Genomic DNA, 22840 nt, shown 5'->3' with positions numbered 1-22840 from the left:
ACCATAGGTCTGATATTACTTCCAAGTTGAAGTGAGCTCCCCGACCTTGAAGTGAGGCATCCATGAACATGAGGATATTCCGGCTTGTGTAAACAAGTTCCTGCACAAACAATCGAATCCACTCTCCTTCACAAGAGGCGTTGACTCACTGTGTTCTGGTACTAGGATGTTAGTCTGGCTCATTAGACTTGATCCCAAGGAATGGAGATCCTGGAATGGTTGTAAGTCGGATTTCTGATTATTTATTAACCAACATAGTTGAGTTAATAATTTCCGGGTAAAAAATGTAGTCTGAGATATTGTTAATATCCGGGCTTGAATCCCTTCGTTCAGGTAAAAATGTATTACGGTATCCTGCGTGACGAACAGAAATTGGTTTAGTCACTCGTGTACATAGTCATGGGTCAAAGCAATTCCAAAGGGTGGTGTACCGCCAGTGACAAGAAGGGTGGTTCTTCTTCCAGTTGAGTTAGTCCAAGCTGTCGTCTGATGACTGGTGACCCGTGCAGATCCGGGTAGAATAGGTCTTCAGCAACCCATGCGTGCTGCAAAAGGCGGCTATGCCTGTCGTAAAGGGTGACCAATGGGATCGAGTGCTCACGACGTCACCCACTAGACTGCCCGGTCCAGACTCGATTATTTCCAGACTGCCGTCATATAGCTGGAATATTCCTGAGTGCGGCGTAAAACAAAAAAACAACCAACCAACTGTTGACAGGTGACGGTCGCCCGAAGTGTAATAGCTATTACCATACGTAGAACGTAGAGTTGTTGATGTTGAGATGAGTTCCCCTGCAGATCGCTGTTCAAGCACACATAACACAAAATTTGTGTTCTAAAGCGATGGTAAAGTCTTGACGGCCGTGTGTGTGATCTAGAATCCAGTAGAAAAACGAGACTGAAGATGTAGTTTACCGGTTGGTTGATTGTACGAAGCAGGGTAATCGGGACCACGTGGAAGAGCGGTTGTAGCAGAAACCGTGCCTTGAATGGAGGTGGAGAACATTAGGATGATATACTGAAATAAAATGTCGATATTCACCAACTCTCGTCTTGAATAAGTGAGGGATGCCAGGTTGCGAGGTTGATCGGTGACGTGTAGAACTAGCGAAGATACGATTGATTCCATCGTCTAAGCACCGGAAAAAGCGCTGTGCATTCCGGTATCGATGCGACGACAAAAGGCGTTGTGAAGATGTGACAGACCGTACGTATAGTCGTTAACTACTACTGTAAATGCTCCGCACGGCTCGCATGAGATCAGCCTGTACCAAAGTCAGCATGGTAGTCTTGTTTACAAACAGCAATCTCGGCGTGATGTGTAATTCACCCTTGCGCAGAAACAGGAAATACAGCAGTCTTTCCGATCACGTTGTCAAAGCTCCCAACACACGAGCGGTGTCACGAGTAACGAAAAACACCCGTGTATAGGTAGTCCGTTCCTTGTAGAATATGGGACGAACCGGTGTAGTATCTAGGTGAGCCTCTTATGACGCTTGAAACCATCTTCAAACATCGAACATCTGCAATTTGTATCGATGAAAGACCGACGAACTCCCCCGTCGAATCGACTGTTAGAATGGTGTAGGCTGACCATGGATTAGGCGTGCAAACTAATATGGAATATCAGGCTGAATTCGAGGGTGTCAATGATAAAGGTCGGCTGCGGTGATATCGAGCTTCAGGATGATGTTGTCTGTCTGAAAATTCCAATCTGAATAGGGGGAGCGCGTTGTCTCGAGCGGCATGATCTGTAATGGAATATCAGGCTTAAAGCGACGGTGTCAATGATAAAGGTCGGCTGCGATGATATCGAGCTTCACGATTATGTCGTCTGTCTGACGATTCAAATCTGAATAGGTGGAGCGCGTTGTCTCGAGAGTCACAACCTGTAATGGAATATCAGGCTGAAACGAGGGCGTTGATGAAAATGATGTTGATTGAGTGACGATTCAATTCCGTCATAACCTTGTAATTGTGATTTCTCATAGGAGAGGATCGTAAGACGATCCATGGCTGGTAGGCACGTGGTCCGGATCCATGAAGATCCCATAGAGAAGAGAGATCAGTATATCAAGCTCGCCATACAAGGTGACTATGCCTGTAAGAGATCAACGAGACCGGTTGGTCAAGTTCGCTGATATGGTTGGTGCAGGTCATCATATCCCAAGACATAGACGGATGCTCGTGATGACAATCACTGGATTGTCTGATCTAGACAACGGAATGCAGTGAATGCCATGTCCAAATTCCTGTATAGAAGTCTGATGCACGCTGAGAGAGAGGTCTATTGATTCCGTGGAAGAAAGAGGATCTATGACTGAGGACGATCCGTTGTTCGTCTGTATATATAACAAGTTATATCTGGGATAACATCTTCTCAGTAAAGTACATGCTCGTATTTTATGGGGTCGAGTCCCGTCAGGGATTCGAACCCTCACTGCCAGAGTAAGGGACCTAATTGCCAGCACACAAAGTCAGCGATCTAACCCACTCAGCCAGCGAGGCTTCCTGCAGGTAAAGTCGTACGAGTGGACGGGTTCTTGATCGGACAATGTGTCGATGTATTGATTTATCCATGTGTTGACGTATCGATGTATATATCGATTTATCCATGAGTCGACGTATCCATGTGTCGACGTGTCGATTTATCCATGTGTCGACGTATTGATGTGTCGATATGTCGATTTATCCATGTGTCGACGTAGCGATGTGTAGGAGAGGCGAAACTGTCGATCCTCCGAGGTAAGATTTGACTGTCCATCCAACATCAGCGTCTTGTCGATGATGGTGAAGTATGTCGATCTGTCGATCCCTCGGTCGTCTATGATCCCTTGATCACTCGGTCGTTACGATCCAGCGAAGGATGACGATCCTGTGAGTGAAGATCCGTCGTCAGTTGGCTATCACTTCCTCGCCGACGATTGTAGTATTTTCGGTAGAAGGGTTGTCGCCATTAGAAAGCCGGAGAGGTGTAGCTGTATCCTCAGAGCTCTGTAGAAGTGATGACCCGAGTAACAAGCATGTTGGGGGAAGAGGCAACCCTCAGTTGACGGCTTGACTTCCCAAGCTGAGTAAAGGGCCATAGTCCAACACGATGAACTGGCCATTTAAATGCGGGACGACTGTAGAAGCCAGGGAGCGGGCACGTGCACAGGGGCATGGTCCCAACAGAGGCAGAAATCGTAGCAGTCAAACGAGACGGAAAGCGATCCTCCTCTACGGATAGCGATTTAACCATCGCCAAATTGTCTATAATATGTTGTTAAGCAAGAAAATGAAGGTACAGCCACAGGGGATAACAATCGTTTGGGTTTCAAAGCGGAGGAAAAACAACATGCATGAAAACTGTAAACAACGCCTTGAACCGACGAACAGTCGCCTTTGTCGAACACTAAACTAATTAAGTTGAGATCCAATTCTGGCAAGGTGGTACACAATAGACATCGTTATTAATACCACTCTCTCTTAGTGGTAATGGTAAACTTTAGTAGTGATGTCGTGTATTTAAATTTTATATATAAAAAAAACGAAAAAACAATAAACAAAACAAAACAAACAAGTATTTGTCACAGAGTGACGAAATATCCCCCGCCTGTATATACACCATAGTACCAAATATGAAGACAATCCAGCGATTAGTTCTTGAGATATTGTGGCAACACCGTTTTCCAACTCCAAAAACAGATTTGCCTGCTGTGACCTTGAAAATGGGGTCAAGGTCACCAAATCTGACAGGTGTATGCGGTGTCTGTATATACACCATAGTTCAAAATATGAAGACAATGCAGCAATTAGTTCTTGAGATATTGTGGCAACACCGTTTTCTAACTCCAAAAGCAGATTTGCCTGCTGTGACCTTGAAAATGGGGTCAAGGTCACTCAAACCGACTGGTGTCTGCGGAGTCTGTATATACACCAAAGTTCCAAATATGAAGACAATCCAGTGTTTAGTTCTTGAGATATCGCGGCAACACCGTTTTCGAACTCCAAAAGCAGATTTGCCTGCTGTGACCTTGAAAATGGGGTCAAGGTCACCAAAACCGACTGGTGTCTGCGTTGTCTGTATATACACCATAGTTCCAAATATGAAGACAATCCAGTGTTTAGTTCTTGGGATATCGCGGCAACACCGTTTTCCAACTCTAAAAGCAGATTTGTCTGCTGTGACCTTGAAAATGGGATCAAGGTCACCAAAACCGACTGGTGTCTGCGGAGTCTGTATATACACCATAGTTCCAAATATGAAGACAATCCAGTGTTTAGTTCTTGAGATATCGCGGCAACACCGTTTTCCAACTCCAAAAGCAGATATGCCTGCTGTGACCTTGAAAATGGGGTCAAGGTCACCAAAACCGACTGGTGTCTGCGGAGTCTGTATATACACCATAGTTCCAAATATGAAGACAATCCAGTGTTTAGTTCTTGAGATATCGCGGCAACAAACAGGTGGGACGTACGGACGGACGTACGTACGGACGGTCGTGAATACTATATCCCCCGCTTCGCGCTTTCGCGCGGCGGGGGATAACAAACAAAAATTCTCTGTTCAAGAATAACGTCCGAACACCATAGCCATAGCATTGAGAATGAGGGTGCTGGATATGTCAGGTGATCAGGTCGCTGGGGTCGTGTCGCTTGGGATTTTAGAGGTGCGTGAACCATGATCACAGTGGTGATTGGTGATGTAAGGGATGTGTTTGGGTGAGTGGTGTTTTTGAAGCTGGAAACTTTGTTCTAGGACGTTTCCACACCAAGATCGAAGAATAAGAAGAAATGCATAGTGTGAGATAGGTTTTTAAAATTATCAAAATATGTCACACAACCCCAACCCCAAACTATTAAATGTTATCTAACATAACACATCTAATTTACGATACATGCAGAAATGGCAGTGCAATGGGGAAATAACGACGAATTCAAAAAGACTGCACTGGCTACTTTTCAACTAGAACTCTGTGAGCATATTCCAAAGAAGCCATTGTCTGGATTCTCCATGCCTTGGATTCTCAAAGGCCTTGTAGTTTTGGAGTAAATGGACAGACAACTGTTTCCGTTGTTACTGTAAATTAACATCGACCTGACTGGGCAGATCATGATAAATGTCTCACCTTGACTGGAGACTCAGCATCAGATTCTGTTTCTGGCCCGGACACATTGTCCTCATCTTCACCACTACTGCCGCTGTCATCTTCATCACTGCTGCCGGAGTCCGGTTTAAACTCATCCCCTAAACATGTTGGACACAGCTTAAGAAACTTCAATTATGTGCAGTACAATGATTTCAAAGTAGTCGAAAATGGGTCAGTCATCTAGCAAGTAACACAGACATTCCAAAGCTAGTTATCTAGCCAGTAAGACAGACATTCCAGGTCTAGTCATCTAGCCATTAACACAGTCAGACATTCCAGGGCTAGTCATCTAGCCATTAACAGTCAGATATTCCAGCACTAGTCATCTAGCCATAAACACAGTCAGATATTCCAGGTCTAGTCATTAACACAGTCAGACATTCCTGGTCATCTAGCCGGTAACAGTCAGACATTCCTTGTCTAGTCATCTTGCAGACAAAACAGTCAGACATTCCTGGTCTAGTCATCTAGCAGACAAAACAGTCAGACATTCCTGGTCATCTAGCAGACAAAACAGTCAAGACATTCCTGGTCTGGTCATCTAGCCATTAACACAGTCAGACATTCCTGGTCTGGTCATCTAGCAGACAAAACAGTCAGAAATTCCTGGTCTGGTCATCTAGCTCATAAGACAGTCAGACACTCTGGTCTATTCATCTGGCAGGCAACACAGTCAGACATTCCAGGTCTGGTCATCTAGCAGTAACAGTCAGACATTCCAGGTCAAGTAATCTAGACGGTAACAGTCAGACATTCCAAGGCTAGTCATGTAGCAAGTAATATAAGCCATTAACACAGTCGGATATTCCAGGTCTAGTCATTAACACAGTCAGACATTCCTGGTCATCTAGCCGGTAACAGTCAGACATTCCTGGTCTAGTCATCTAGCAGACAAAACAGTCAAGACATTCTTGGTCTGGTCATCTAGCCATTAACACAGTCAGACATTCCTGGTCTGGTCATCTAGCAGGTAACACAGTCAGACATTCCAGGTCTGGTCATCTAGCAGTAACAGTCAGACATTCCAGGTCCAGTAATCTAGACGGTAACAGTCAGACATTCCAAGGCTAGTCATGTAGCAAGTAATATAAGCATTAAAGGACTAGTCATGACCTAGGAGGTAACACAGTGAGTTTGTGAATGGTGTTTTCAATGTTTACATTGAAGTCAGCATTATTTGTAAGTTTATCATCTATGTTAAAATCTTGTTTATGCAGAGACAGTACGCACATGCCCATCTATTTATAGCATATATATACATCACGTCCGGTGACCCACACTGCGATGTGCGACTGTAATCCTTTGTCTCTGCCATGCTTGCACTTTTGCTTCATACTTTGTCAGCGCACGTTATATATTAAATTTTTACTAATCGGAACCTTAACATGGCCAATACGATGTCATCATCTCAACTACCTGCCCGTTGTTTCGCGGAGCTATGAAAAACTGACACTTGGGGATTGGACGAACTTTGAACTTTGACTGGAAACATGAATCGACGGGGAACACGCTCGAGGTCACGATCTACAAGACGGGGGTCAAGTGCGCCAACTGATCTACCAAATGACGACTTGCACCAACCTCCACCGTCTATTGCAGCTGCAGAACAATCTTCTCCAGTCCGATCTACATCGAGACGGTGCCAAACAGTGTATACTGACATTCCCTCCAATTTTACTACGGCGCAACTGAAGTCAAAATTACGAAATCTTGGTATCCAGACACCAAACATGACCAGGAAAGACCTAGTACGCTTGTTGGAGGCCAATGAAAATCGTAGGATACCATCTTCGACAGTCACGAGTGACGAATGTCAAACTTCAGATGGGATTACTTTTCCTACGCCAGAGAGACCAATTGGACCCTTTTCCAATATGGCGGCGCCCACGATCACTTCCGCCGAACGATCGTCACGTCCATCGCCCCAGTCTCAAGTGCCTTGTACTTCACCGGAGAATGCAACATCGCCTTATTGACATTGCCTGTACATGAGTTGTCAAACGTTTGCACCATAATGGATGGACAAGGGAACGAAATTCGATTTAAAGGGGCATTAGATCAACGTTTAACTCAACCCATGACCATTGGAGACTTTGTTTCATCGTTCACAAAATACATTGCCATTGTGTGCGAAGTGGCTGATCGCAGAGAAGAACTACACAAATATATGGCTGACATAGTCGACATTGCCAATCAACACGAGGGTTCTTTGTTCTATGACTACCATCAAGCCTTCTTTCAAAGAGCAGCAACCCTCCTCGAAACTTACAACACACCAGTCTATTGGCGCATCAAGGACAAAAGCCTTCTCGACTCTGTAGCAGCCAACAGGAAAGCGAGACAGTGCAGTGTGTGTGGCAGCCTGTCTCACAACACAGATTTTTGTCCCAGACGGGGTAGGACAACGTTTCCAAAGAATGCTCATCCATCCACAGACTAGCGCGGTAGACAGAGCGTCCAGTTCAAAGGGAAAGAAATCTGTAATAAAGGGATGCAATCGCTTTGCATGCTATTTTCTTCATTTGTGCCTCCATTGCCATGCCACACACCCAGTCTTCAGATGTCGGAAAAGAGTTTCTGTATCTCAGAGTGAGGGCAGTCAAGAGAAGTCCGATAAACAGGCATGACCTTCTAACCTCCGGCTGCCACAGTTTCAGAGTGTAACTCGTTCTCCTATCAATGTTCAACAGCTCCAAAAGGAACTACATAATCATCCAGATACATTATTTGTCAAAACACTCATTCAGGGATTTACTCATGGCTTCGATACAGGCATCTCTAGTCCACCTACTTCCTCTTGGGAGTTTAGGAATAATCTCTCGGCCAGGCAGCAAGTCGATGTGGTGACAAATTTACTTGAGGACGAAGTAGCCAAGGGTTACGTCATTGGACCTTACTGCAAACCACCCTTTCCTGTGTACAGGATTAATCCACTGGGGTTAGCACAGGGGAAATACTCCAAAAAATACAGACTGATCGTTGATATGTCCGCACCTCACAATTGTGAAGTACCCAGCCTCAATGACCTTATCAAGAAGGAAGATTATTCCATGGCCTATGTTCGTGTAGATGACGCTATCGGCCATATTCAGAGGAACACAATTATGCAAATTTGACATACGGGATGCCTTCAAACAAGTCCCCATCAGTCCTGCTCTCTGGCATCTTCATGGCGTAAAGTGGCAGGATGAATATTACTTTTGTACCAGGATGGTATTTGGCTCACGCTCTAGCCCCAAACTCTTCGACTACTTGTCTCAAGCTGTGTGTTGGATTGCTACCGAGAATTATAAAGTCTCATGTGTGCTTCACCTTTTAGATGATTTCCTGTGCATTGACAGACCGCATTACACGGCAGAGCGGACAATGGCTATCATGTCCATGATATTTAAACGCCTGGGTATACCGTTATCACAACACAAAACAGTGGGACCCAGCACTTGTTTGGAATACCTAGGCATTGAACTGGACACTGTGAATATGCAAGCACGTCTGCCAGTGGAAAAAATACATCGCATTCAAGAAGTGATCAATTCTTGCCGCAACAAGGCGGCTATCACAAAACGCCAACTCTTATCTTTGTTAGGCCACCTCAACTTTGCTGCTCGAGTGATACCTCCGGGCCGCGCCTTTGTATCATTTCTCATATCCATGTCTACTACAGTGAACAATCTCTTCGACTTGGTGACCTTGGACAAGCACACTCTCATGGAATTAGCCATGTGGGATCTATTTTTATCTACTTGGAATGGCATATCCATGTTCAGAGATACTATTCTAACTCTGGATTACGACTTCCACCTGTACACAGACGCAGCTTATACTTTCGGCTTCGGGGGTATTTGGGGCTACAAATGGTTCTCAGGACACTGGCCGACAGAGTTATCATCCTAGACTACGACGTCTTTATCCCTCTTAGAACTGTATCCTATAGTGGTAGCGGTGTTCTTGTGGGGACAGTATTGGGGCAGGAAACAAATTTGTTTTCACTGTGACAATTTGGGTACTGTACATATATTGAAGAAAGGTCGCTCTCCTAACTTAGAAATCATGAAGTTGATGAGAACTGTCACTTTGCTTGAAATGAGATATGGCTTTAGTTTAACGGCACGTCACCTACCTGGCAAGCACAATGAGTCAGCTGACGCCCTATCACGTTTTCGTTTCCAGAAGTTCCGAGAGCTGGTCCCTTTGGCAGAGCAACACCCATTTCCATGCCCCTCCTATCAGCAGCTCATTGTGACCTGAGTCAAGATGCCCAAAGGTTGATGGACGCAGGGGTGGCCCCATCTACACTCCAAGCTTACTCTACTGGCCTATCACGTTTTAAGCTCTTCCTACTCTTGAACGGCTTTGAAGCGACCAAGACCAACCTGCCCCCACTTACTGAAAACAGGATTCTACTGTTTATCACACACTGCCATTCCAAGTTACAGCTGCAATACAGTACCATCAAACTGTACTTGGCAGGAGTTAAGTTCTTTTATGTGCGTGCAGGGCGTTATCAAGAAGTGTCTCAAGCAATTCAACCAGACAGAGTACAACTGCTGCTACGAGGTATCAAGAAATCCCAAGGGAAGCCTAAACTCACTCGCTTACCTATTACCACCGGCCTGCTGAAACAAATATGCTGTGTTTTACGTAAAGGCTGCTTTACACCATTCGTCGACTGCATGATGGAAGCAGCATGCACCTTGGCCTTTTTTGCTTTCCTTCGGTGTAGTGAGTTTACAGTGCGAGGATCTTTTGATCCAGCTATCAATTTGTGCCTTAGTGATGTGCATGTGAATGCTCAGTGTACAAGAGCGGACGTCAAGATTAAAGCCTCCAAAACAGACCCATTCAAGGAAGGTGTGGTGTTGCAATTATATGCAAATAAATGTGTGTGTCCAGTGAGAGCTCTAGTGAAATACCTCGACATGAGGAGTAAGTGTTTCCAAGCTTCTTCTCAAGCTTTCTTCTTGGATGAGCAACTTATGCCTCTTACCAGAGATTCCTTTCAAGGGAAATTAAAACATGTAATTAATCTATGTGGAGTCCCTAGTGCCAACTACAACACTCACTCGTTTCGCATTGGGGCCACCACTATGGCAAGCAAAGCTCAAGTTGAGGACCATATGATACAGACTCTCGGATGTTGGTCGTCACAGGCCTACTTACGTTACACTCATGTGGCTCAAGAGAGCATCAAGAATGCGCAAGTCACTATGAGTAACTGTTGACCATATCATCTTACACCTATCTACAATCATCAGGACAGCTGTTTTTCTTTACAGCCTTTTCACCTTCCATGTCTTTTTACCATGTATATCTTTTAACTTCTTTTCTTTTTTTTTCTTTTTTCATCTACTTTGGGCTTACTTGTTTTTCTACAACTAAGTTTTGGGGATACTCCATATTTTAAACCCCAAGTAGCTTATCTATTCATTTTTATACCTCATCTTGACTGAGGGCCCATTCTCTACTTCACACCCATCTGCAATCCGTCCGGGGCGTACAGGGAACGACACCCAGTAAGTTGTACGTCTCTGTATTTCCACCATCGTCGCGCCACATCAGGGAACGACACCCAGTAGTGGATGTGGCACTGTAATTCCAGCATTAACTTACCATATCCATTACAAAGTATTACTGGGCCCCAGTCCATGTTTTCTCTACAATCATTCTTGCCTATGTTTTACATGCTTTTACAATTGTAGGGGGGACAGATGCCATACTTATATTTGTTAGCTTAGCTAGGCATCTGTCCCCCAGTTTTTTGTGCCAAACATAATAAATCATTAAATTCATAGTTTCTTTTGTTGTCTCTGCATAAAATGATTACCAGTTACACCAGCTCCTGAAAGCGCAATCAACCATCTCCCTTGTCGGGGCAATCAATGATCTCCCCTGAAGGGGTGATACACATTCAGACAGGTCACACACCACAATCAACAGATTCCCATGTTAGTGACCTTTTACAAGAAATGGGTACTGAAGACACCATTCCTTGTAGGTTACAGCCTTCCAATATGTCCTGCCAGCAGCTCGGAGACATACCTGACTCCTCATCTCCACTGGTGGACAACATAATACGCCTCCTCTTGTGCTTCTGACTGGACCGGGAAGGACGGCACTTCTTACTGGGTGTTTTTCTTGGACTAATCTACAACAAAACACAATGTGTATCGGACTGCTTACTAAGCAGTAAGCAATGTGTCAAGACAGTGTTGCAGTATCTCCACATCAACTCATGGCCTTCCTACTGAATCAGCAGAATAGAAACACAGCATATCATCTTGTTCCATGCAACTGACAAATCTTTAACAATTTTAGAAAGAGGGGCCCCAACTGACAGATCTTAGTTCTCGCTATCGCTAAACAAAGATCTGAAGACATCCAATTACGGGTCACGTCACGAAATGAACAGTTGGAATGTGTTTTCTAATCATGCAACCTCAAAAACGTTAACACGGGGTATTCTGAACGACAATTACGGCAAGTACGACTCATTCCGTCAAAATTATCGTCTATCTCTCGTTTCCATGGGATAAACATTTGAATGGAAGAGGCGTTGCGCAGTACGTGGGAAGCGCTGCCATACAATCTCAACCATATATTAGACATTCCGGAATGTTAGTTTGTTCAGTTTTCAAAATTTTAATCGAAAACTGTGTCAACATATTATTCATGATTCAAGCGTAGTCTGAAATGGTAGTCGCCAGGTTGACACAAGTGCAGTAAAGCTCGAGAAAGCTGCTTCCTAATTGCTTTCTTGTTTGTCATTTCTGTAGTCAGTCAAAGTTCGCGAAAGGTCGTTCTGAGGTGACCCGTAATGGAACGTCCTCAGATTTTTTTGTTTTGCGGCAGGAAGAACTTAGATCTGATTTTAATGAGATTGTTGTTATGTCAAACTAGTGTGTTAGTAGCATTCAGTTATTTCCATATCATCTCACTTATTTTGTATTGCAACATATCAATGTATTATGGGACATAAGTGTCTGCTGGCCATGCTGAAAGGCAGTCATGTATCGGATATGCATATTCTAATTGCTGGATATTGACTGGTAAAATAAAACTTGACAAGGAATTTCAGGTGCTGTCAGTCCCTTGAACGGGCATAAACATAGATGAAAAGAGTTATTGAGTATGATTTGGGTTTCCACCATGGGTACATAATATATACTACTCAGCAGTTGATAAACACCCAGTTTGTTCCTATGACTATTAGGTATTACAACACAGCCTTCTCCTTGTGGGCGTTCTTTAACCTGTTGCAGTAATATATATCATAAAGAGAAACACTTAAGTAGTTGGTTGCTGTTTCAATAAGTCTTTATAGCAGAGCAATTCCAAGGCAGTCAAAACAGGCAACTGTTTGTCGACTACTGCTACTGACGAACAGACTGCTACTACCAACTAATCGACTTCTTCTACCAACTAATCGTCAACTGCTACTGACGAATAGACTGCTACTACCAACTAATCGACTTCTTCTACCAACTAATCGTCAACTGCTACTGACGAATAGACTGCTACTACCAAATAATCAGCTTCTTCTACCAACTAATCGTCAACTGCTACAAATGAATGGACTGCTGTAACCAACTAATCCTCAACTGCCACTGACAAATAGACTGCTACTACTAACTAATCAACTTCTTCTACCAACTAATCGTCAACTGCTACTGACCAATAGACTGCTGTTACCAACTAATCGACTACTTCTACCAACTAATCGTCAACTGCTACTGGCGAATAGACTGCTGTTACCAACTAATCGACTACTTGTACCAACTAATCGTCAACTGCTTCTGGCGAATAGACTGCTGTTACCAACTAATCGACTACTTCTACCAACTAATCCTCAACTGCTCCTGGCAAATAGACTGCTGTTACCATCTTATCGACTATTTCTACCAACTAATCGTCAACTGCTACTGGCAAATAGACTGCTGTTACCAACTAATCGACTACTTCTACCAACTAATCCTCAACTGCTACTGGCGAATAGACTGCTGTTACCAACTAATCGACTACTTCTACCAACTAATCCTCAACTGCTACTGGCGAATAGTCTGCTGTTACAGTCAACTTCTGCTACCGACTAGTCGACTACAAAAAGTTGACAGTTGCTTAGCCTATTATGTCATGTTATGACCTGGTATATACTGAGTGAGCAAGCTGGGTTCACAGTTTGTAACAGTATTCAAGTTGAATCCTGGTGTCTCAGCTTCATGTGAGAGTTGCAGGTCTAAAGAGTTTGCCCACTGTCCATTGCCTATTACCTATCTAGTATAGCTTATGTACTGGCTTCTACACTATACTATCAGCGCTAATTACTGTAAAGTGATGGGCTCTATTGTCTATTGCTAATTACCTATCAGAGCCAATCATCTGTTGGCTTCCCTTGTTAGTTTCCACCTTTTGTTATCTTATTAATTTTGTTGACCTTACATGTACATATATATGCTCTGCCTCATGGCATTCATTCACCTGATGAAGGGGTAAGCATATACTCCGAAACATTGTGTTCCTCATAATAAAGTTGACATCCATAAATTCTCTTCCTTAGGTCTAAATACGTTTACAACTTTGGTGAAACCCACCAGTACGGGAAATATAATCAGGGCAAATCAGGATTCAAACCCACTATCAGAAGTTTCTGGGGTGCAACACCTCTGCACAGTGAATTGTGGTGCATTAGACAACTAGGACACCTCTGCCCCTAGATATATATTCAGGGATGAGAATGGATATTTTCCTTTTCAGCTGAAACATCTTTGAAATGGAGCGTGGTCCAAAATGAGGGTGTGTTTATGGGGGAAGCCATCAGATTTTAACAAACTTGGGGTAACTAAAATTCATGGAATTTTGCGGATCCACGGAAGATTCTCATCCCTGTATATTGAATAACATGCTTTCAGGTACATGTCATTTTTAATATTGTTTTCCTGCTGTTTTTTTCAATATATAAACACTGTGAAAAGTTAAACATTGTTAATTCGGATTGTTATTTCCTAAAAGTATTACCGTATTCGACGTCATAAGCACCCCACTCTAATAAGCGGCTATGGCAATATTAGGAAATATATTGGTAAGTGAATGATCCGAATAAGCACCCCTTCCGATTGATCAATCTACACAAAACATATTTATTCGTGTAAAATATGCACTAGTGTGTTATAAACACCCTTAATTATGGGTAATTAAATTCTCAAAAAATAAATTTCTCGTGTATAACAGGCACAGACTTTTCATCATTTCAGGCTTGAAATTAATACGACCCTAGCCAAAAATGTGACTCAATATCAATATGACTCCCCCCACCCCATCCCCAGTGGAATAATAGATATCCTTACCTTAATCCAATCAAACAGCAAATAGCACTGCTCATTAGCACTGAGTAAAGCACTCACGTAATAACAATAAACAGTGATTTCCTAACAACACACAGTTTATGTTTATTCTGTTGACTGGCATTAAGGAAGTTCAAAGGCAATAAAATAACACTGATTGGAGTGGTCAGTGATGCCTTATTTGACATGAGTGGGTAGAACTCTTTGACCCCAGCAGTGATAACTTACCGTATGCCCATTGTGTAATTCCTATTCTTTAAATGACATTGTTACATACTTGTTACAAGTGCTGCTCAATAAACCGTGTTTGTGTTCATGTTCAAGTTGGTATATCCGCTATCCAAAGTGTGCACTCACATTTTTCGCATCTAATTCACGCTCGCATTAATTTCAAGTTTTACAGTATATGACTCATGATCCGTCATCAGAAATACAATATCAACAAACATGTATTGAATTACGCAAGTTAACCTTTTGTTAAGCTATTTAAGTGTACATAGTATATTTGGACTTATATTTGTAGTCTCCAATATTTATTTTATTCAAAATATCATTCAAAAACGTTTACATTATAATTTCTTAGAAATCATGACCCCACAATACTTACAACTTCCATTCACCCCATTTTCCACATTCAGCAACAGCGGCAACTCATATTTACCAATGTAATTATCAAATAGTTTCTTCTGTTTTAACATATCAACATAAACAACTGTGATGGTTAACTTTCATTGAGAAAATATCTTAAAACGTGAAGAAATATTTGTAAATTTTCTAATAAATTGTATATTTATATACTTATCCTATCTCACACTATGCATTTTCTCTAATTCTTCGATCTTGGTGTGGAAACGTCCTAGAACAAAGTTTCCAGCTTCAAAAACACCACTCACCCAAACACATCCCTTACATCACCAATCACCACTGTGATCATGGTTCACGCACCACTAAAATCCCAAGCGACACGACCCCAGCGACCTGATCACCTGACATATCCAGCACCCTCATTCTCAATCTAGAGCGTACAGGCTGGTGTAACTGTGATGCGGGGATGGTTGGGTGTGCCTTTAGCGTGTGAGATAGGATAAGTATATACAGTGATCCCTCGCTATTGGGCTCTTCGATAAAGCGCTACCTCGGTTACTACGTGTGGTATCGCATGGCTCCCAAAATTTATGTACACTTTTAATACTGAGAGTTTTACACAGCAGTGATTGTATTGTTGTTCGTTGTTCATTTGCACATAACGCTTCTCATTGCATAATCAACCGTTTATCGCTGAATGGAGTTCTAATAATCTGTTTGAAAACATCCGTGGCAAGTCCCGGAAATACGATTGTTCTACTAGTTGACTTTTCACACTATACATCCTTTGATCTTAGAAGCGCATGCATGCAATAAAAGAGAACCACAAGCGAAGCTTATTTTCTTAATTAGTGGGCAATCCAATTTGAGGCGACACTGTCAACTCACATGTAGTTGCTGTCACAACACGGCAGTCATTCCTTTTGATTCGGATCAAGTAACCGTATCAAACCAATAAATCTGGCTTGAATGTGTATCTATATTTGCATGAATGTGTATGAATGCGCGTAGTGCTGGTCAAAACTCTTGTTTTCCGTATTTTAAGCAACATGACCAATGAATGCCACAGAATCACTCTGTACTTGTGTAATGAATTGTGATTGGCTCTTCACTCATAGCGTCTGTTACTACCATTATCGATCGATATTTTCATGTAAGTAGACTACATTCACATTGAATGTGACAGTTAAGGCTTGTAAATAATAACAAACGGCAAAAACATAATGGATATATATTTTTACACTATGAACAGTAAACAACTTGTATCATTGCAATGTGCGAGACAAGGCGAAGATCGTGAGATTGGCCGAGCGCGCTCCCCCACCTCAGCCTCGGTTAAACGGCTCATCGTCTATAACGCCCAACAATTATTTGGACCCCATTGGTAGCGTTGTAGCGAGGCACCACTGTAAATAGACAATTTATTAGAAAACTTACAAATTTTTAAACTTATCCTATCTCACACTATGCATTTATCCCACTGTTGGATGATGGGGCGCAGATACCCTAGCCTGTAAGGGCCTCAGCCGTGAGACGTACACGAGGCAGCTGGAACTAATCAGGAAAATTCAAAGGATTTTACAAGGATTAGTGATAAACTTGTGTAAGGGTTGCTTCAAAAAACCCTTTTTGTGCTACCAAGAGATATACATCATGACATCGGGGAATCTGTTCCATGGTTTCACACAGGACGCCGTTCCAAGAACGAACGAGTAACCATGAGCCAGGCAACACCTACTCGGTCACGACTTAAACCTCACCCCGGATAGGAGTAGGTGTTTCAAACACCCCGTCCCCGGCCTAGGTTCTACAAGACAGACCTCACATATACGCTCCCAAGGACGTGAGGCCGACAAGCTTGGCATCTCACGTAGAGATTGAATAAGGTAAGAACGAAAAGAGGAATCGATTGACGATACCCGTTTATCACACAGGTCTTCAATCAACGACTGAGACATCACATGCTCAAAGACAGAGGTGAGCAGGTAGAAGATTGGGACACCATTTAACACATGGCCGCACCGGATGGTGACTTCTATTGACATAGACCGAAGTCCCAACAGACAAACTTATATATAGTCCTATTGGGAAATGAAAATATTGCAGTATATACAGGAAACCATACTTTGGACTTGTAGTCCGCTGGGCTTCCTTATCTGTGCTGTGTGGCTGCTGTGACCTTGGACGTCAGTGACTGAGATTCCGAAAGGAGTAGGAGGTAAAGACCATATCAGAACGCCATAACATCCCTCCATGATGGCTGAGAGTGTGCAATACTATGCAACGCCAGGGTGGCAGTCACTGCCCTCGTCTCATGAGGATTGGATTTTTTTTGTGTTTTTTTGTTTAACGCCGCACCCAGCAATATTCCAGCTATATGACGGCGGTCTGTAAATAATCGAGTCTGGACCAGACAATCCAGTGATTTACATCATTAACATCGATCCACGCAATTGGGAACGATGACATGCATCAACAAAGTCAGCGAGCCTGACCACCCGATCCCGTTAGTGGCCTTTTACGACAAGCATAGTCGCCTTTTACGGCAAGCATAGGCTGCTGAAGACCTATTCTACCCCAGATCTTCACGGGTCCATGAGGATTGGAAGCAGCTGGGTGGTAGTCCCTCAAAGGTGTAGACCCTGATGGTGATAGAACGCAGCCAGTGGAGATGGTGGTTCAAGATAAATCAGAAGTTGCAGCCGTCGACAAGTGGATGAAAAACATGCTTGCGACAGCGACGGATGGTCTAAGATGCCTTGAAGTAGATCTTATAGGCTCAGGCTGGGCAAAGTGAGACGTCTTCCACGACACCAGCTCTCAATCAATGAGTGTGGTGGAGGCTGAAAAGACGATCCGGTTGTCCTAGAAAACTTGTTGAAGACGCTGGAACCGGAACCGACGTCTTAGCACGAGTTCCTCTAACACGAGCTGCAGGAGCCAGCGCAAGCAGGAAGATCGTCATGAACCTAAAAGTTTGAGGTTTTATCCACAAGTGGTTCATAGTCAGCCAGGAGAAGTGACGGAAGAATACAGGGAGAATCAATGTCTGAAAGTCAGCGACAGCAGAAACATTGGAGCCTGAGGTCATGGTAACGCCTGAATTACTTGCAGTCTGAAAGATCTGTGTAGATCTAACGGTTCGGGAACTATAGTACCGTATATGTCCGCAGATAAGCCGAATTTTGAGGACCAGAAAAGAGATTCTGTAGAACAGGGTCGGCTTATCCACGGGATACACTTTCATGATAGTATTTTTCAGATCGTGATCTGTCAGAAACATTGCCTGAATGACGGTCCGATAGATTACAACTTCCCGAAAGTTTGGAAGTTGCCTAGAGCCATTATTGTTATAAATTATCAATAAAGTTATTATTATACACCAATGTTGTCATTATTAAAAAATGTTATGCATGTTACTACTTCCGATAATAAGTTTTCAATTGAATGTTCAAAGTTTATCGTTCTTCATAAACTCCACAATCTTTACATGTAACAATATATGTAATCCACAGCTATAATATATAATCCCTAGATGAAATCGCCAATAGCTATTACGTACGTTTTGCAAAGTTCATAAATTGATAGTGAACAAATATCTACCTTTATTGAAAGAGGCAAATAAACAACTGTATCGGCGAGTTATTCCGTTCGCCATTTGCAAAAACCTGATCAACTGTTTCCTGTGACAAACGGTGACCACTGTGATTGCTTCCTGTTGTTTAAAAAGCAACACAGTACACAAGGAAATGAGCACTGATAATAACGGGCCGATTGGTATTGTTATGTTGTTCACACAAGTGACTGACTGACATTCTCATCATGACTTTGAAACAAAAATGCCATGCTTACGATGCTGCATTCAAACTGCGAGTCTTCGCTCTAGCTGATATATTTTCTCACGGGTTCATAATTCTATATACACTGATTCACAAAATGGCGCTTCGTTGTTGATGGCAACATATAACGATCATTATGAGATTAAAAAAAGACAAGAGAAACAGCTTCCCACATTATGAAAGTAGATGACTGGTTTGTTAAATCTTTATTAGAAATAATAATGACTTTTTCAATATAATTTTTCATCTTATATTATTGAATATCTGCGAGTACCAGCACATGTCTTGCAGTCTGACTTCACAGTGTTTTTTGCCTTTCACTTCCTGGTTCGGCTTATCTGGGGGTCATATCATTTTCTATTTTATTTCAATGGTCAAGTTAATACCTCAGCTTATCTACGGTCATATACGGTAAGTTTTATCCCATTAGTGAGTAGTTTCGAATCATAAGATGCCTTGTACTTGTTAAGGGACATAGGTAATCTGCTACTTGTGGTGTAGTAGCTTGGCTGCAGAAAACCCTGGATCTTCCAAACTGGTGAAAACTTTTCCATTTATCGTCACAGAGATTCTCGTTGATTGACGAAGTGCTAAGGAGGCTTGCCTTAGCTGCTCTAATGGAAAATCCTCAGCGAGGCTGCTCTTGATATAATTCATACCTGAAGTTCGTATAATTCAGGTCTTGGATGGACCTGATTGGAGGGAGGATGTAGCAATAGATGTGACCAGTTTGGAAGTCTTAGTAGTGGAATCTCTGGCAGTTCGACGATCTCTGGAACCCAAATTCTTGTCGGTCAGAAGGTGCTACCAACAGCAGTTGTTGGTAGCTCGTGTGTAGGATCTTTGTAGTATCCGTGGTATCAAGGCTGGTGGGAGGAAACGTGTACGCGTTTAGGTCCTCCCATGATATTGTCAGAGCATCGATTGACCAGGTTAGTGGGCCCGGAGCTGGTGGCACAATGTTATCTGATGCAAATAGGGTTACTAGTAGACAACCTTTTCATTTATTGCCAGTGGGAATGCTTCGGCTGTAGCTTCCATTCTGTTGGTGATAGTCTGGCTGGTCTGGACAAGGTGTCTGCTAATCCACTTGCCGCTCCCGGTATATGTCTTGTCTTTATCTGTAAGTTGAGCTTGTCTACCAAAGGTGAAAAGTCAACTGCAGGAGGGTCTCTGATTTCATAGTGTCTTGAAGGTGTATAGTGTATGCCACAGTTGATATGAGTGTCCCGATGATCAGATGTTGTTTTCTTGACTGATGGGTCCAATGAAATATTACCCGGATTACAGCCTCGTATTCCAGATAATTGATGTGGTAGAGCTGACTGCTTCTGACCATAGGTCTGATATTACTTCCAAGTTGAAGTGAGCTCCCCGACCTTGAAGTGAGGCATCCATGAACAGGTGGATGTTGTATTCCGGCTTGTGTAAACAAATTCCTGCACAAACAATCGATTCCACTGTCCAATGTGTCCATCACAAGAGGCGTTGCCTCACTGTGTTCTGGTACTAGGATGTTAGTCTGGCTCATTAGACTTGATCCTAAGGAATGGAGATCCTGGAATGGTTGTAAGTTGGACTTCTGATAATTTATTAACCAACGTAGTTGTGTTAATAATTTCCGGGTCAATATTGCAGTCTGAGTAATTGTTGATATTTGGGCTTGAATCCCTTCATCCAGGTAAAATGTATTACGGATTCCTGTGTGACGAACAGCAATTGGTTTTGTGATTCGTGTACATAGCCATGGGTTGAAGCAATTCCAAAGGGTAGTGTACCGCCAGTGACAATAAGGGTGGTTCTCCTTCCAGTTGTGGAATTCCAAGCTGTCGTCTGTTGACTGGTGACGGTTGGAATGGGGTAGCAGAGAGGTCGTCCAAAGTGTAATAGCTATTACAATATGTAGAATGTCAAACTTCCGAGTTGCTGCATCTTCCCGAGGCAAGTGAGTTAACTGACTATAAAAGTCCAGTTACCACCCTTGCCAAACTAGGCTGAAATTATGGGGTTATATTTGGGCTGGACTATCGAGTCTATGAATAGTCCAATCAAAATCGCTCAATGAAATCAACATCCAGTTCGTAAACTGCCGTGCAGATTTCGGCCGATGGCAGGATTTGCAAAGCATGTGTACCGCCAAATTGGCGTCAACAGATATTGTCCAAATGTTTTCATGTTTTAAATCATGGTGCTCACGTCACTGGATTCACTTCGCGAAGTAAGACCCTATATATTACAAAAACGATTTTGATTATCAATCAGATCAGGTTGACTAGGCGCCGCCATTTTGTTTGAAGCAAATGCAAGTGATATGAGAGGTGTAATCTAATTGGTCAATAGGCGAGACATAGAATGGACATAACTCGTAATAGCCACTGGTAGCGCTACAATTGAACACAGAAATTCCAGCTTAGTTCGGCGAGGGTGGAAACTGGTCTTTTACAGTCAGTTAACTCCCTTGCCTCGGGAAGATGGAGTTGTTGATGTAGAGATGAGTTCGCCTGCTGATCAATGTTCAAGTACACATTACACAAAAATTGTGTTATAAAGCGATGGTAAAAACTTGACTGTCGTGCGTGTGATCTAGTATCTCATAGAAAAACGGTGCTGAAGATGTAGTTTACCAGTTGGCTGATCGTACGAAGCAGGGTAATTCGAACCACATTGAAGAGCAGTAGTAGCAAACACCATGCCTTGAATGGACGTGGCTAACATTAGGATCATATACCGAAAGAAAAAAAATATTTAAAAAATGTCGATGTTCACTCTCGTCTTGAATAAGTGGGGGATGACATGTCCTGCTAGGTTGATCGGTTACGTGTGGAACTGGTGAAGAGATGATGGCCCAAAAAAGCGCTTTGCATTCCGGTATTGATGCGACGACAAAAGGAGTTGTGAAGATGTGAAAGGCCGCACGTATAGTCATTGACAACAACTGTAATGCTTCGAACGGCTCGCATGAGATCAGCCAAAGTCTGCATGGTAGTCTTGTTTACAAACAGCAATCTCGGTGTGATGTGTAATTCACCCTTGCGCAGAAACACGAGCGCTGTCCCGAGTAACGAAAAACATCGGTGTATAGGTGGTCAGTTGCTTGTAGAATATGGGACGAAACCGATGTGCTAGAAACCATCTTCAGACATCAAACATCTGCTGTTTGTACCGATGAAAGATGGACGAACTCCCCCGTTGAATCGTCTGTTAGAATGGTGTAGGTTGACCACGCCGAGGGCAGAAAAGACGCGCCAACTTATATGGAATATCAGGCTGAATTCGAGGGCGTCCATGATAAAGGTCGGCTGCGATGATATCAAGCCTCGGGATGATGTCGTCTGTCTGAAGATTTAAATCTGTATGGGGGAGCGTGTTGTCTCGAGCAGCATAACCTGTTATGGAATATTAGTTTGAAATCGAGGGCGTCGATCGTAAAGATTGGCGTCGATGATAGATGTCGGCTGCAGTGATATCGAGCCTCAGGATAATGTCTGTCTGACGATTCAAATCTGTATAGGGGAGCGCATTGTCTCGAGCGTCATAACCTGTTATGGAATATCAGGTTGAAATCGAGGGCGTCCATGAAAAAGGTCGGCTGCGATGATATCAAGCCTCGGGATGATGTCGTCTGTCTGAAGATTTAAATCTGTATGGGGGAGCGTGTTGTCTCGAGCGTCATAACCTGTTATGTAATATCAGGTTGAAATCGTGGGTGTCAAAGATTGGAGTCGATGATAGATGTCGGCTGCAGTGATATCGAGCCTCAGGATGATGTCTGTCTGATGATTCAAATCTGAATAGGGGGAGCGCATTGTCTTGTCTTCATAACCCTGTAATGGTGATTTCTCATAGGAGAGGATCGTAAGATGATTCAAGGCTGGCAGGCACGTGGACCGGATCCATGAAGATCCCGGTAGAGAAAAGCCGTCAGTATCTCAAGCTCCCCATACGA

The 22840-nt window shown here is 43.0% G+C and overlaps 1 protein-coding gene across 1 annotated transcript in view; it reads right to left on the bottom strand.

Annotated features, from left to right (window-relative positions):
* Positions 1-22840, bottom strand: part of LOC124136458 (DNA mismatch repair protein Msh6-like) — a 141619-nt gene that overhangs the window by 111977 nt on the left and 6802 nt on the right. The window contains exons 5-6 of the mRNA XM_046502374.2: positions 11172-11277; positions 5112-5230 (exon numbers count right to left, since the gene is read on the bottom strand). Of these exons, the coding sequence (XP_046358330.1) occupies positions 5112-5230; positions 11172-11277 (225 nt within the window). The remainder of the gene's footprint in view (positions 1-5111; positions 5231-11171; positions 11278-22840) is intronic.

Source organism: Haliotis rufescens, unplaced genomic scaffold, assembly GCF_023055435.1.
Source record: "Haliotis rufescens isolate VD_foot unplaced genomic scaffold, xgHalRufe1.0.p SCAF_1, whole genome shotgun sequence".
NCBI lineage: Eukaryota > Metazoa > Mollusca > Gastropoda > Lepetellida > Haliotidae > Haliotis > Haliotis rufescens.
This window is presented reverse-complemented; position numbering and strand designations above follow the sequence as displayed.